Source organism: Hetaerina americana, unplaced genomic scaffold (genome assembly GCF_022747635.1).
Source record: "Hetaerina americana unplaced genomic scaffold, ioHetAmer1.1.p SCAF_10, whole genome shotgun sequence".
NCBI lineage: Eukaryota > Metazoa > Arthropoda > Insecta > Odonata > Calopterygidae > Hetaerina > Hetaerina americana.
The window spans coordinates 16604962-16618946 of NW_027286070.1; the positions used below are offsets into that span (position 1 = coordinate 16604962).

Here is a 13985-nt window from a genome sequence, read left to right on the forward strand (position 1 = left end):
AGTAACGACTGAATAAATTCAAGGTTTGGTTCAGTTAAGAGACATTAATTTCCCATGGTGTCGGACATAAAGAAACAGCAGAATAATGTAATAGTAAAAATAATAAGATCCAGAACCTTCCGCTAAAAGAAAAAAGGGATGGAACTGCAGTGGAAGGTTTGTCTCGAGCCTCACCGGCGGTAAAACTGAAGATACACGTAATACGCTAGAACTTTCCATGAGGAGCGGCATTGGCCTGGAATTCACCTACGAACTGAGTAAAACCCGCACAAAACCTCTTAGAACCACCGAAAGTGGTGCCTATTGAATGGATTGGCTTCTAAACCATCTATCTTTAAGCGGTCAAAGGTATGAGTGATGTACTATGTGATAGCGTGAGAGTTGACAAAACGGTCGCAGGATAATGAGACGCCTTCTTCTTCATAGATAGCCATTAAACTTTGGTAATGGACGCTTAGGTCTTTGTACTTGGTACGGTATGTTTTTCTCCGCAGCATCGTGTCAAGGATCATTTGGAAAAGACTCGACAATTCCCGAGAAACCCTAGTTGCCAAGTATCGAGGTCACCTTGTAGTGAGGTCTTGGAACCCCTTACTACTAAGAATCTTTTTTATTTATTTATATACCCTGCGACCAACAAATAGATTGTGTGGCAGGGGGCGAACTCACACCAGACTAACTGTCACCCGAACATGACCCCACCGTGGTCAGACAATGTAATTATAATCCCTTATCGTTAGTGGAAAAAATGGCATCTTCAATCTATCTGTTCCACACTTTATCTCTCTTTCTTATTTTATTGACATGATGTCTCCTACCGTAGTACAATGGCAGTAATAACACATTTTCAACAACACCGATAGAGACTTCCTTCCAATTTATGCAAGAGCTTCAATCTGTAATGTAACCTCCGCTCCGATTCCCAGCCTAGCTGCTCTAAAATTTGGATACGCTACTAAGATTATCATAACGTTTTTACAAATCCATCTCCTTTACGCTGCACGCGATCGGCAGCGAATTCGGCAATTAATCCACCTTCGTGAGGATCCCATATACTTGCAGCATATTCTAAATGAGGCCTTACCAGCGACAGATAACATTTCTCTTTCACCTTTTCATCACATTTACTCAGTAATCTTCTAATAAATCCTAATTTTTTGCTTGCTTGTCCATATATTCCCCGTATTTGTTTCACCCAGGAGAGATTGTGAGTGAAGGTAATACCCAGGTATTTAATTGAGTCTAAATATTCCATTTCGATGTTCCCAATAGAGTAGGTGTTCGGGAGTGAATCTCTCTTTTTCTAAAAATTTATAACTGATGGCATTTTCAAAGTTTGAATCTAACTACCAAGTGACGCACTTGCGTTTTATAGCATAAAGGTCATCTGACAAAGTTGCTGTGTCCTCAGGATAACGGATATCATGGTTAACCACTGCATCTTCGACAAATAAACATAACTTATTAGTGACTACGGAGTCAGTTAAGGTAAAGTAGTGAGTCTACATATTATTAACTAATTGATGCAGAGGAAAAAATAATTGACAATATTTTTCTCTGTGTTTTTTCAAGTAAAGGTGATGAAAACTCTTGCTCAGCATAGTTCAGGAAAATAATTTTCAATCACCAACCAAATTTTACTCGATTAGGATAAAGGTTACATCTCTATATGTTTTCCGGTGGCTGAGCAAGGATCCACTTAAACAAAGATTGAATGGAAAAGTCCGTCGGGATCAGAAGAACCGAATGTGTTTGCTGTTCACGTAGGAGGAAATATGACTACCGAGAAATGTTGGTCATTCCAAAAAATAATATAGGTTTTCCAATCCCTAGCGTCCATATTTGTCGCTCTGTTTACCTTTTGATTCACGATAGTCATTAAAGAGCTAGTTTCGAAGCATATCGGCTAAACTGCCTAGGTCTACTTCTAATTTTTTATATCTTCAATAGTCTTTTGATGCAGAATAATAAACATAGGAACGAAAGAAACAGGTTAGACATCCGGGGAATATGCGTTCCATAAAACGTCAGTCAAGAGCCGTATATTCTTCCTAATAAGGAATGATATGAGTCGTCTGAGTCATTACGTTTTTCGAAGAAATGGGCTATACAATAGTTTATAACTTACCCAATTAAAAATACCTCTAAAGATTTCAAATTACTTCCATCTTTTAGTAAAATATTATATCAACCATTTGTCTTTTTGCCGACCGCGAGTGATGCAAAATGACATCCGTTAATACGCACTTAAGAAACCTCAAATGCTACTGCTACCTTTCTCTCACATTGCTGCTTCATTTAACATTATCATTGCATTTTTGTGCTTATAATATTACGAAATGGCAAATGCCAAAAAATCAAAAATAGAATAACTGTTAACAGCCATTTTTGTTCGTTTTAAGTGTGCAAGAGAAGAATTTCTCGGATACCTTGTTAAACCGGTAGGAAGTGTTTTTATTTGTTCTAGGCATTTAAGATACGATCTCATATATCTCTAAATGCGTTAGTGGCCTCTCAACTAATAAAATATTGGCTTTGGTTTAGAAAGAAACAATACGCGCCATTATAATATTGTACTGTTATGTACACAGAAAAAGTAAAATGTACAATTTACAACTCATAATTTTTTTTTAATTTCTATAAATATAATTCTTAAAGGCTTATATTTTTATTCACCCCGCCAGCTTCAAAACCAACTAGGTTCATAGAATCTGCACCAAAGATGAAATTTCCTTGTCAATATCACAAACATCATGTTATTTTTTTCATATTTCCTTTGATTATATTTGGCAGAGAATCTTACTTAGCTTGATATCTATTAGATTAACTCCATGTCTAGGACGCAGGGCGACATTGAACTGTGTTGAAAGTACCGTTGTTCAAGATATCTTGGGAAATGCATTCAATGCGACAGGCAAAAATCGGGCTCAAAAGATAATGGCAACATTGACTACGTGTGATTGCGAATCATTGGCTATGTCTCCGGCTCCTCCTAAGACAAGAGCATTCAGTGCATGTCGTTTTCATTCTCCTATCCGCAAATTATATTTTCGAGCAGTTGTGAAAAATAAATAAGCGCAGATTTCGCTGTATGAATATCTATTTACTTAAAATCCGACCGCATAAACTACAAGGTTTCGCAATCCCATAGAAAATTCGTTCAAATTTCTTGAAAGTTACCAAAACCAGAATAAATCCATTTTAATTTGTTTGTTCAATCAATTCAGCCCATGTGCTGGAATTATCACCGGAATACCCGTGCGTAGGGTACTTGAATCGCGTTATTTTGTCGCTTATGTTCATTCCATTCAGGGCCTTTTGTTCCGAGTACCTTTCGGACTCTGTTGGTGTATAGATGCGAGTCAGCCATGATTTTTGTTGGAAATTTGTCCACTCGTAATAGGTAAGCAATCTTTTAATAAGTTCTCATCGCTAGAATCAAAATTTTATTACACAAAAAAATATGAGTATTTTTAATTGATCTGATACAGGGAATCTATTTCGAGGACGCCAATATCACTCTTCCTCGAGACTTCTTCACGATATAACCTTAGCGCCAGTTATTTGAAAAAAACAATTCAAGAAAGACACGTAAAGTTAATAGCGTAATGTCCTGAGATCATTTTTTTTAATTGGTAGCAGTCCAAAAGTTGCGTTATATGGACTATTGGTTTTTACATCGTGAATCACTCATGAATTACAGCGAGCAATATACCCCTGAGAAATTCAGTCAACTTGAAGGAGGTACTCCAGGAAAAATTTGACTATATCCTGTAGATTATGCTTTCAACTAGCCAGTTCCACGCTGACCGTGAGTTTTGGGCCAGTTTCATCGTTTCAAATTGGCGTTCGAAGGTTATACTAATTGTGTCCGGTCTTTCTCCTGATTTTATTAATTCCTAACTTCAATGACATTCGTTATGATTTGTGATGATTATATGCATGTGGTATAGTACGTTCTGAGTATTAATCGCCTTCAGTTATCCAATATGGCCCTGCTTCTTAGGAACTCCATATTGAGGAGGTATTCAGATTGCGAAGGATGAAATTGGTCCGTTAGCTAGTAATGCAAGTTGTAAATGTGTACTATAATAATGGATTTAATATTTATTTTAGGTGGTGGTGCATTCATAATTCTGCGTTCAGTGTGCGATTTTCTTCTCATGATGTAAAGCCAATAAACAAAGTTTTAATAGCCAATCGAGGAGAAATAGCATGCAGAGTGATGAAAACTGCCAAAAAACTGGGCATTAAAACGGTTGCAGTGTTCAGCGACGCTGACATTGATTCAATGCATGTAGCAATGGCAGATGAATCCTATCGTATTGGACCAGCACCTTCACGTGATAGCTACCTCAAGCAAGATAAAGTTATACAAGTAGCCCTGAAGTCAGGCGCCGAGGCGATTCATCCTGGATATGGATTTTTATCGGAGAACATGGAATTTGCCCGATTATGCCAACAATCGGGAATAATATTCATTGGACCACCAGCAGCCGCAATCGAATCAATGGGTATTAAAAGGTAAAGTATTCTGCCGCCATCTCACATTTCTCTGTGGATATGTAGATACCTGCTTGCCCAATTAATTCATTCCCAAACTCGTCGTCAGTCCCCCTGCGGAAGATCATAGTCCGATAACAATAACATCTCGGAAGTAGTTAAGCGGAATAAGTAATAGTAGTTAGAAGTAGTCTGATGACTATATTAACTTAGATGTAGTCAAAGTGTATATTTCTGCTTTGTCGGTAAAGATATCTTCCCATATGCACGGTGTACAGATTCCACAGAATTTTTCATGTATAGTGCTTTTTGTGCCTCAACGAAGTAATTTTGTAGGAGCATTTAGATGAAGTTCCCATTTTACTCTTCCGGTAGCTCTCTCTCTCTCATTATTTAATCTTATTCCTAGGATGACCACTATATTCCAAATGTCAATTAATACATCTTCTCTTGCCCAACCTGTCTTTGGACACTAAGCTGATAGGCTTCATCTAATCCTATATGCACTTATGCAGATGGAACTGAAGCTGCCTGTTTGACAAAATATTAATTTTCATTATTTTATTTTGATAGTATTTTTATTTAAAATTAAGTATATGATTGAAAATTGATCATAATCAGATTTTATTATTTTCTGCCAATTTATTTTACCTATTAGTAGAGTAGAAGGCTCTAATATTTTTCGCCTAATTCATCTAAGCATCACAAAGATATCATATCATCATAATATTATTATTATTTACATTTTGTTTCAATTAGCCAAATGGCAACACTCAAATGATGCACCCTTATAATGCTCAAGAAGAATATAAATGTTAGAAAATGCATTAAAAACAATGGCACTTAAAGATTCTCGAAATTCCTAATTCTACCTGTACATATGGCCCAGGTATATTATCATGTTCTCAGTCACCATATAGGTGTATCTATCATTTTATATGACGTTATGGTGAATGCAAAATTTAATGCCAATTCATTTAGCATGCCATCACTGGTGTATGAATGTTTTTCTGCAGAATATACTAATGCAAGGCATTCATTCAGAAGCTTTGTGGAAATACAGAAATCTGAGAACATCATGAAGTTAACATATTGTGACATCCTGTAAAATCTTGGTATTCAAACCTTGTTCACGACATATGTAATGTCTTTTGGCAAGAACTTAATTCAGTATTTGTCTTATCCATAAAATAAAGTGTGTTTTAGTATTCATCAAGTTTTATCAAATCTTTATCAGTTAGCAAGTTGTTGCAAACATTTTAATAAGAATTTAGCTTGTTACTTCAGCTTTTATATTTTAAATGCTTATTTAAATAAGTTGGATGGACAAATTTTAATGGTGGGTTAATTGAGTCCAATTTGAGATGAGGAATGTAATGCTTCAATCATTTTTTGCATCATCAGCATTACAATTGAGGAGATCTGTTAATCTCTCTTCATCAAATGTACTTGTACAAGAAAATTTAGATGGTTTTCCACCAGTCCAAGAACTCATCAGCTCTGTTTGCACAAATATTCCAGGAAGAAGGAAAAGGATAAAGCATGAGAGCATTCTAAGAAGGAAAAAGATAAAGCATGCTAAAAAATGGTTGGCATGAAGCACGATGAGAATGTTTACCAGTTGACTTGGTGATGTGTCTTTTGTAATCAATAAATAATTATGTATAAAATAATGATAATCTGTATGGCACAATTCATATCCCTGGGTAAAGCGGGTGGGAGCGATTGATTATTGTTATTATCATCAATATACTACTGATTAAGGTATGTTTTGAATGGACACAACTACCAAATAAATATCTTATTTCTCCTAACAAAACACAGCCCAACATCCTACTCTACAACAAACCCCTATTCATCTCCGTATACTTCTTTCCTCCCATCATTCCATCCAACATCGTATCCTATTCTTGCCCCTTCCTCATTTTCCCAACACTCTCCCCTCTATCACAGTCTTCAGCATCCCATTGCCAATCAGTATGCTTTGCATCCATTTTTCCTGGCTCTTTTTGATTTCTCCCAACAGTCCCCTCTCCTCCGTCATCATACCCAGCACTTCCTCATTTTTTTTCCTTTCTGTCCACACCACCTTTTCCATCCTTCTCCACACCTATATTTCAAAAGCCTCAATCTATTTCTACCACTCTGCTTCAATGACCATGCTTCTGTACCTTACATTACAATGCTACATATCAAAGTTTTAATGAGCCAGTCTTAAAATTTTTACCCAATGTCCATGTCATCAAGTCTCTCCTCCTTGTGGAAGCTTCTTTGCATAATGCATTCCTAAATACCATTGAAAAAGCATACTATAGAAGTATAATATAGTCATGAGACTGGGAATAAATAAAACCATTCAGTATAAGTATGGTAGTGCCCTGCTACTACCTTGTTCATTCATTCCAGCTAGAAAAAAAGGGAATACATCACAGTTGAATTACAGAGGCTGTTTAATACTTGCGGGCCAATACAAGCATCTGTGTTCCATATTTTGGAGGAAAGATTTCAAATTAAGCAATGTCACTCACATAATTTATTGGAATGCAGTATTTTTGCAATTACTGCTGCAAGATACACTGGAGGGCCAAAAAGACATAAGAAGCGTTTTAACCCAATAACCATAAAAATGCAAGGGCATTAGGGTATTCGCCATATTTGTCTGAGGCAAATATTTAATATGAGAATACTCTGCATAGATCAGCTTAAAAATTTCCAAATAGGCTCATAGCATTTTTTTTCAAAATTTTTATTTTTATTACGTAATTTCATTATTAAAAAAAGCAAAATCTATCAGATATGAGAAATAAAATATTTTAACGTCCATGCATATTTTAATATTTTCTTTCGTCAAAATTTGAATTTTATTGAAATGGACATACTCGCATGATGGGATGGGATTTAGCCCTAGTGAGTTGTTAATGCTCATCCCATAGTTGCTAAGAAAAAGCCTCAAGAAATTTCCCAATATTTTTCCCGATGATATTACTAATAACAAGCACCTAGATTTAACCTTATGATAGAAATTTATAAATAAAAACTGTCTGGGTGATGATTCATGTTAAAATTAATGATCTGGATGTCTGGTTGAATGTTATTAAATTCAATGTTAAAATTAAAAATAATGAATTTTAGAATATTTGAGAATGAGAAACTAATTAAAATTATGATTTTGTGCCATGTGAAAAATCTATTCTGAATGTAACCAAACTATTTACTTTCACCATTGTTTTCAGCACATCTAAAGCCATCATGTCAGATGCTGGTGTACCTGTAATTCAAGGGTATCATGGAGAGGATCAGTCCCTTGAAAAATTGAAAGGAGAAGCTGATAGAATAGGATATCCAGTAATGATAAAAGCTATTCGAGGTGGGGGTGGAAAAGTAAGTAGATTAAACTTATCAGTTTCTTCCCTGTGAAACATTTTGTGGCTCAATATTTATCAGGCCTGTTGTTAGAATTTTCTGGGACAAGTTTGCTTTAAAGGGAGTTAGTACATTAATATGTACTGTATGTTAGTTTATTAGTATTAGTAACTGGTAGAAATAAGAGGAATTATATTTTCAGATTAAATTACTTTAATTCATGTGAACTCAGTTGTGATTTGTGCAATAAAACTTGATTGTTTCATGGTACATTTTATTACTTCTAAGTGTTTTCTCATATGAATTTATTTATGTTGAATGAAATTTTTCAGAATTATTTTATTGAAAAAGCACCTACCTGAGCATAATAGTTTGCGCTAATAACACTGTCACTTGATCCAGCAGTTTGTAATAGGCTTACTTTAAATATTGCAAGGAACATCTAGAAAGTAATAACCTCAATGTCTGCAACTCTGATGTCATGCAAAGAATCCACTTGAAACACAAGCCATGTGATGGTTTAGAAAGTCTACTTAATTAGTATATATCTACTTTATATGGTCTTGCCTCCAGTTGGTATAAGATGGAGGCCTGAACTGACACTCGAACATCAATTAACTCATCTTATATGTAAGACATACGGCATGTTCATTACTTGGCTAGCAAGTTAGCTAGCATGAAGAGGAAGTTCTAGTGTGAATTTAATCAGGTGCATCATGCAGGGACATAATCTTTTTGTTCCCATCCATGTGACTGATTTGCTGTTCCAAAATCCTTATTTTTACTTTCTATAGGATGTGCTTGTAAATATTTTCAATTAAATTTATCAACTCTTTGTACAAATTAATCATGAGTTGTGGTCTCATTTAGGTGAGCATTTGCATCTAAATCTTCAGTTTTTAAAAACTTTATGGTTCTTGCAAATTGGTAATTTCAAAATAAAAATTGGCTGAAAATTTTCTCTTGATTTAAATTAAAGACGTATTTTCTAATTTAAAAAACATAGTAACTCTTCTACCCAAGTATTTCTATATAGGCTGGAAAATCCTTCGGTAGGGGATCAAGGTGTTGCTGTAGCTATCATACTGGCTTCCTACCCAAAGGGCCCAGGTTCAAATCCCTGCTGTGTTGAATATTTTTCAGTGGTATCTGGATCCCTACTTGAGGTGCTTTGTGGAGAGCACTTTGAGTGAGTATGCCGTCTGTCGAATGGGACATTTAGCTGCGGACCCCTTTGCGCCTTTTGTAAAGAGTAGGCTAATGCTGATGCCAGGTTTCTCTCCACCCTTCATCCCTAAATGTGCAAATGATCTCACCTGTCGTTCACCTCCCCTAAATACTACTACTATCACTCAGTACATCTAAAGCCATCATGTCAGATGCAATTTCAGAAGCAAAAGGGTACAATAATAGGGCTGGTAAAGATGTCTGTCAGAAGAAACAACTACTAATTGCAAATAGTATTGGTATGTAGAGGGAAGCAATTCTAATAAATTTATGTTCAGGTACTCACATGTGTGGTTTACTTCTCTACAGCTACAAGAGATGGGCATCAGCATTTAATATTGGGACCAACAGAGAAAGAAGATTAGAAGTTAGAAAACCAAGAAGCTATAGTTAAATGGATTGACAGAGTAACGCATGAAGAAGTATTTTGAAGATTGAGTGAAGATAGAAGGCCATGAAGGATAAATGCAAGAAGAAGAGGGAAACTTAACAGACATATTGCTAAGCACAATAGAGCATAGTGCAAAGACAACTACTGATGTTGAAAGAAAGGAGGAATCATAGAGGAAAGCCAAGGGTTGAACCTTAAGTTATTAGGCTTTTAAATATGTGACCAAACACATACCTTCTGGAGTAGATCAGTCATTTCCATCACTATGGCTGGAGAGCCTAAAATAACACTCAAACACCATGCCAGAACTTCTTTTACTCAGTAATTTGTTCGTTTATGCCTATAAAATGCCGTAGAACTTAATACATAAGTGAGCAGATATTCCAGGTTAATGAATGTTTGTGAAATGTCATAGCTCTTGAATATTATAATTAATGCTCTGTTTTTTCTCTAATAGTTATGACTGCTACTTTGTGATAATGCCATTCCAATGGTTATCCAGGTTGTTTCTGTCTTGCATATGATTATTAAATTTTATATTTATTTTCAGGGAATGAGAATTGTTATGAAGCCTGACGAATTTGAATCTCAACTTGATTCTGCAAAGCGGGAAGCCATCAAGTCCTTTGGAGATGATGCTATGCTCATTGAGAAATACATTGAAAGGCCAAGGCATGTTGAAGTTCAAATATTTGGTGATACTCATGGAAATTATGTATATTTGTTTGAGAGGGACTGCAGTGTCCAGAGGCGACATCAGAAAATCATTGAAGAGGCTCCTGCTGTAAGTAACAAGCCCCAATATTTCAGTTCTTTTGGAATTCTTTCAAGCCCCTCTGTTAAAAATGAACTGTGTAAATAATGTGTGGGAATTATATTTGAAACCCTTGGATCCATAATTAATATTCAACTAACGCCACGCCTTCTTTTAATAATATTTCATGGAAAATTAAGGGAAGAGCCCAATGAAATGTTGGTAATTTAAATGAAGTAATTGCTAATATTTCAAGGATTGAGTAAACTCCATCCTTTGAAATCTGTGGGTATTCCATTAGAATTTGTTTGAAAAATTTTACATGACCACGGATAAAAGGTCAGGCAATCTGTTTTAATACAGCCACAATTCTTTATATTTATCAAGAAGGTTAGGAAAAATGGGGAAAGATGGTAAGAAAATAAAGAAAAGGGAGGGGCTTGTATTATTTAATTGCTGAAAGGATATGGGAAAAAATAGGGTATGAGTATTCATTGACAAGGGTTCCTAGAGAGTTATGATTTCATTTTAAAATGTCGAGTTCCTTTGGAGTGTTAAGCTACTGATGGCTGCTAGTTGAGTCTAAAATGTGTACATTAAAATTACTTTATCTCACTCATGGTTTTTATTTACTGCATATGGAGTGCCTGAAGGAGAGAGGGACATGTGGTACCATAACAGTAATGAGATCACTTGTACAAATGAGCATGGAATATAATTAGGACACATCTGCCTGTTTCAATTTCAAAAAGGAGTTTGATGGAATAAATTAGCTTGATTAAATTCGAGTCAGTGGTGTGGGCAGAGCCAGGCAGGGTATTAAGACAAGGATATCCATTATCACATTTTATTTATAATGTATATGCTGGGTAATTGGAAAATATGCAAGAGAGAAACTGGATTTCAAAATAAAAAGCAGTGGGGAATTGATAAAATTAGTTATATATGGATGACTTAGCTTTAGTTAGCCAGTCAGCCAAGGGGTTACAGTCATTGCTGAATCTATTAAAAAAGTAGTTTGATATGTGGTGAATGTGATTCAATGTAGGCAAAACAAAGTTAATGAGGTTTTTGAGAAGAAGGAAGGCCAAGTTAAACTTTGAAATATGACGTCATAAACTAGAGCAGGTGAAACAATTTACCTGTCTTAGAAGTGTTCTTGACCCAAATGGTCTTAGCATTAGGGACAAAAGGAGAAGAATTGTGTTAGGCATAGAAGCTTTCACAAATAGGGAATTGATGACAGAGACGTTGAGTAAGTTATTTAAGCACGATAACAGGTCATCAAATGCTAAATGTGGAGCTTGGCTTTGTATGGTGCAGAAACATGGTCATTGAAGTAAGATGTTAGAAGTAAGAGGTATAGATTAGAGGCTTTTTAAATGCAGGTGAGGAGAAGGATGAAAAAGGTGGAATGAACAGAGGGAGAGCAAATCCTGAAGTGCTAAACAAGGTGGAGGAGGAGAGAAAATTGTTGGGAGAAATCCAAAGGAAGCAGGAATTGTGGATAGAGTATTTTGATCGGTGATGGGATGCTGAAGAATAAATGCTGTGGTATACAAGGGGGAGGAAGCTAAGCAAATGAGGAAGGAATAGGAATAGTAAAGGGATATTGGATGGAATTATGGGAGGAAGAAATGATTGAATAAGGGTTCATGTAGTGTCAGATGTAAGGTTATATTTTGTTAAGAAAGGTTTAGAAATGTAGGAAAGTTCAGTCAGTGTCCTTCAAAAACCTACGTTAACAATAGACTACCAAATATTAATAATGGAATACATGCAATGGAATATGTATATCAATTTAGTGATGACTGTCAAAAGCTATGAAAGAGAAAATGTGAAACTGATATAAAAGGGATGTTTCATTGAGATGAAGACTCTTGGGTAATTTTAAAGGTGAGGTTGAGGCCATAATTCACTCAAACCCCATATCATTAGTTCTATTGTAATTAGCTTTATTTCCTAAGCACTTGTGTTATCAGAGCTTGTGCTATCAGTATTTGGATTGTTAATGAAAAAAAATTAAATAAATAAAGAGTCAGTTTTTTTACAAATGACATCCTATTTGGAAAATGGTCATTTTAGCCCATGATCTGATTCATTCCAAAGTCTATTGACAATTTACTACTTTAAAATCGCCATTAGAAAATAAGAAATGAAATGAGGCCTGGGAGTTATTCAAATTCTCTGGCAAAGACAGATTTTAATATTCAATTTCCTTTTTCTCCTTTCAGCCAGGTATCCCAGAGGAAACAAGGAAAGCAATTGGTGAAGCTGGCGTGAGGGCAGCTAGGGCAGTTGGCTATGTGGGTGCAGGAACTGTTGAGTTCATTATGGATGTAAACCATAATTTTTTCTTCATGGAAATGAACACGAGGCTTCAAGTGGAACACCCTGTATCTGAAATGATAACTGGGACTGACCTCGTGGAGTGGCAGCTTAAGGTATGCTTGAGTGTCATATTTTTCTTCGTTACAGTGTTATCTCTTATTCTCACTTGGATGCCCTTCCAAGCCTTCTCAAGTCACCTCAATGCTCAAGAATTAGTGTGATTTCATGAGTTTTAGAAAAATATTTATGGATGAATTTTTTTAAACAAATAATAATTTATTTCAATGTGTATGTCAGCAATCTCAGTTATTTGCCAGTCTGAAGACAAAATTCAAGAATTACCAAGTTTTCCCTCAAATGGCAGTAATGTTGAAAATATATCTGGGATGCGAGCATTTGAAACATTATGAGTCTGTTAATTTGTTTGTGCATACCCATTAATGCTGCAGTCTGCTTGCATGTTGTGAAAAGATTTTCATCATTTTTTATCAGTGTTGAATTAGCTAATGTAGATAATTTTGCACTATATTACTTCAGAATATATGGGTCATGCTGTAATTTCCAAGGAAATAAGAAAAAGACAAATTATTTTGGGTAGATTTTTTTATTTGTCATCATATTTAGTGCAATACACTTTCTCCAGCCCTTATTTACCTTTTTTAAGCTGCCTAAAAATTAGGACTTCAGAAGGTCCTCATACTAGGCATCTTTCTTGGCAATGACATCCTCATTGGGCAATGGCTATGATCTCGTTTTCCACTGAAGCATTGGTGATGGCGCTTATTTCTATGAGGTACAAAAAGAGAATGTTTCTGCTCCAAAATGGAACTGTTAATTCTAAACAAATTAACATAATAGATACATTTGGACTGTGAATCTGATCAAACGATTGTGGGAATTCAACAGTGTTAAAAATTGATCAAGATATCTTAAATTTCTTGTCCATAGGCATATGAAATCATCCAAATCATATCTGAAATAATGAATGGCATTTTAAAAGAGGGTAGCTAGCATGGATAGGCTTTTCCTCAAGGTTTTCCATAAAAACCTCAGCCAGAATAAGAAATAGTGATGAAGCCATGTTTAGTAGTGAATTGGCCTGTAAAATGAACTGTTAAATTGAAAGTAATCTCTAACAGTTGCTTGTCTTTCTCAAGACCTATCTTAACCTCCTTATCCATCATATTGATTTTTTAATGTGATTAACAACTTCATGAAACTGCAGGAGATACCACAATAGTAAATTTAATCGGAGTCAATTGCGACTAACAATGAGTAGCACTTGGCTGATTGGTTAACTGAAGCTTGAACATCTGCGAGCCTAACTTATTTTATAAATTCTCCAGCTTTCATTCCTCTCTCCAATTCTCCCCATACCATACTGCCGACCATGGTGGTGGCAGGGTAACGTCCTTG

At 35.5% G+C, this 13985-nt stretch overlaps 1 protein-coding gene across 1 annotated transcript in view; it reads left to right on the top strand.

Moving 5' to 3' along the window:
* The first annotated feature begins 3841 nt into the window (after positions 1-3841).
* Positions 3842-13985, top strand: part of Mccc1 (Methylcrotonoyl-CoA carboxylase 1) — a 34522-nt gene continuing 24378 nt past the window's right edge. Inside the window, exons 1-5 of the mRNA XM_071598416.1 lie at positions 3842-4024; positions 4117-4524; positions 7737-7884; positions 10035-10268; positions 12473-12682. Coding sequence (XP_071454517.1) covers positions 3990-4024; positions 4117-4524; positions 7737-7884; positions 10035-10268; positions 12473-12682 — 1035 coding nt within the window. The 5' untranslated portion in view covers positions 3842-3989. The remainder of the gene's footprint in view (positions 4025-4116; positions 4525-7736; positions 7885-10034; positions 10269-12472; positions 12683-13985) is intronic.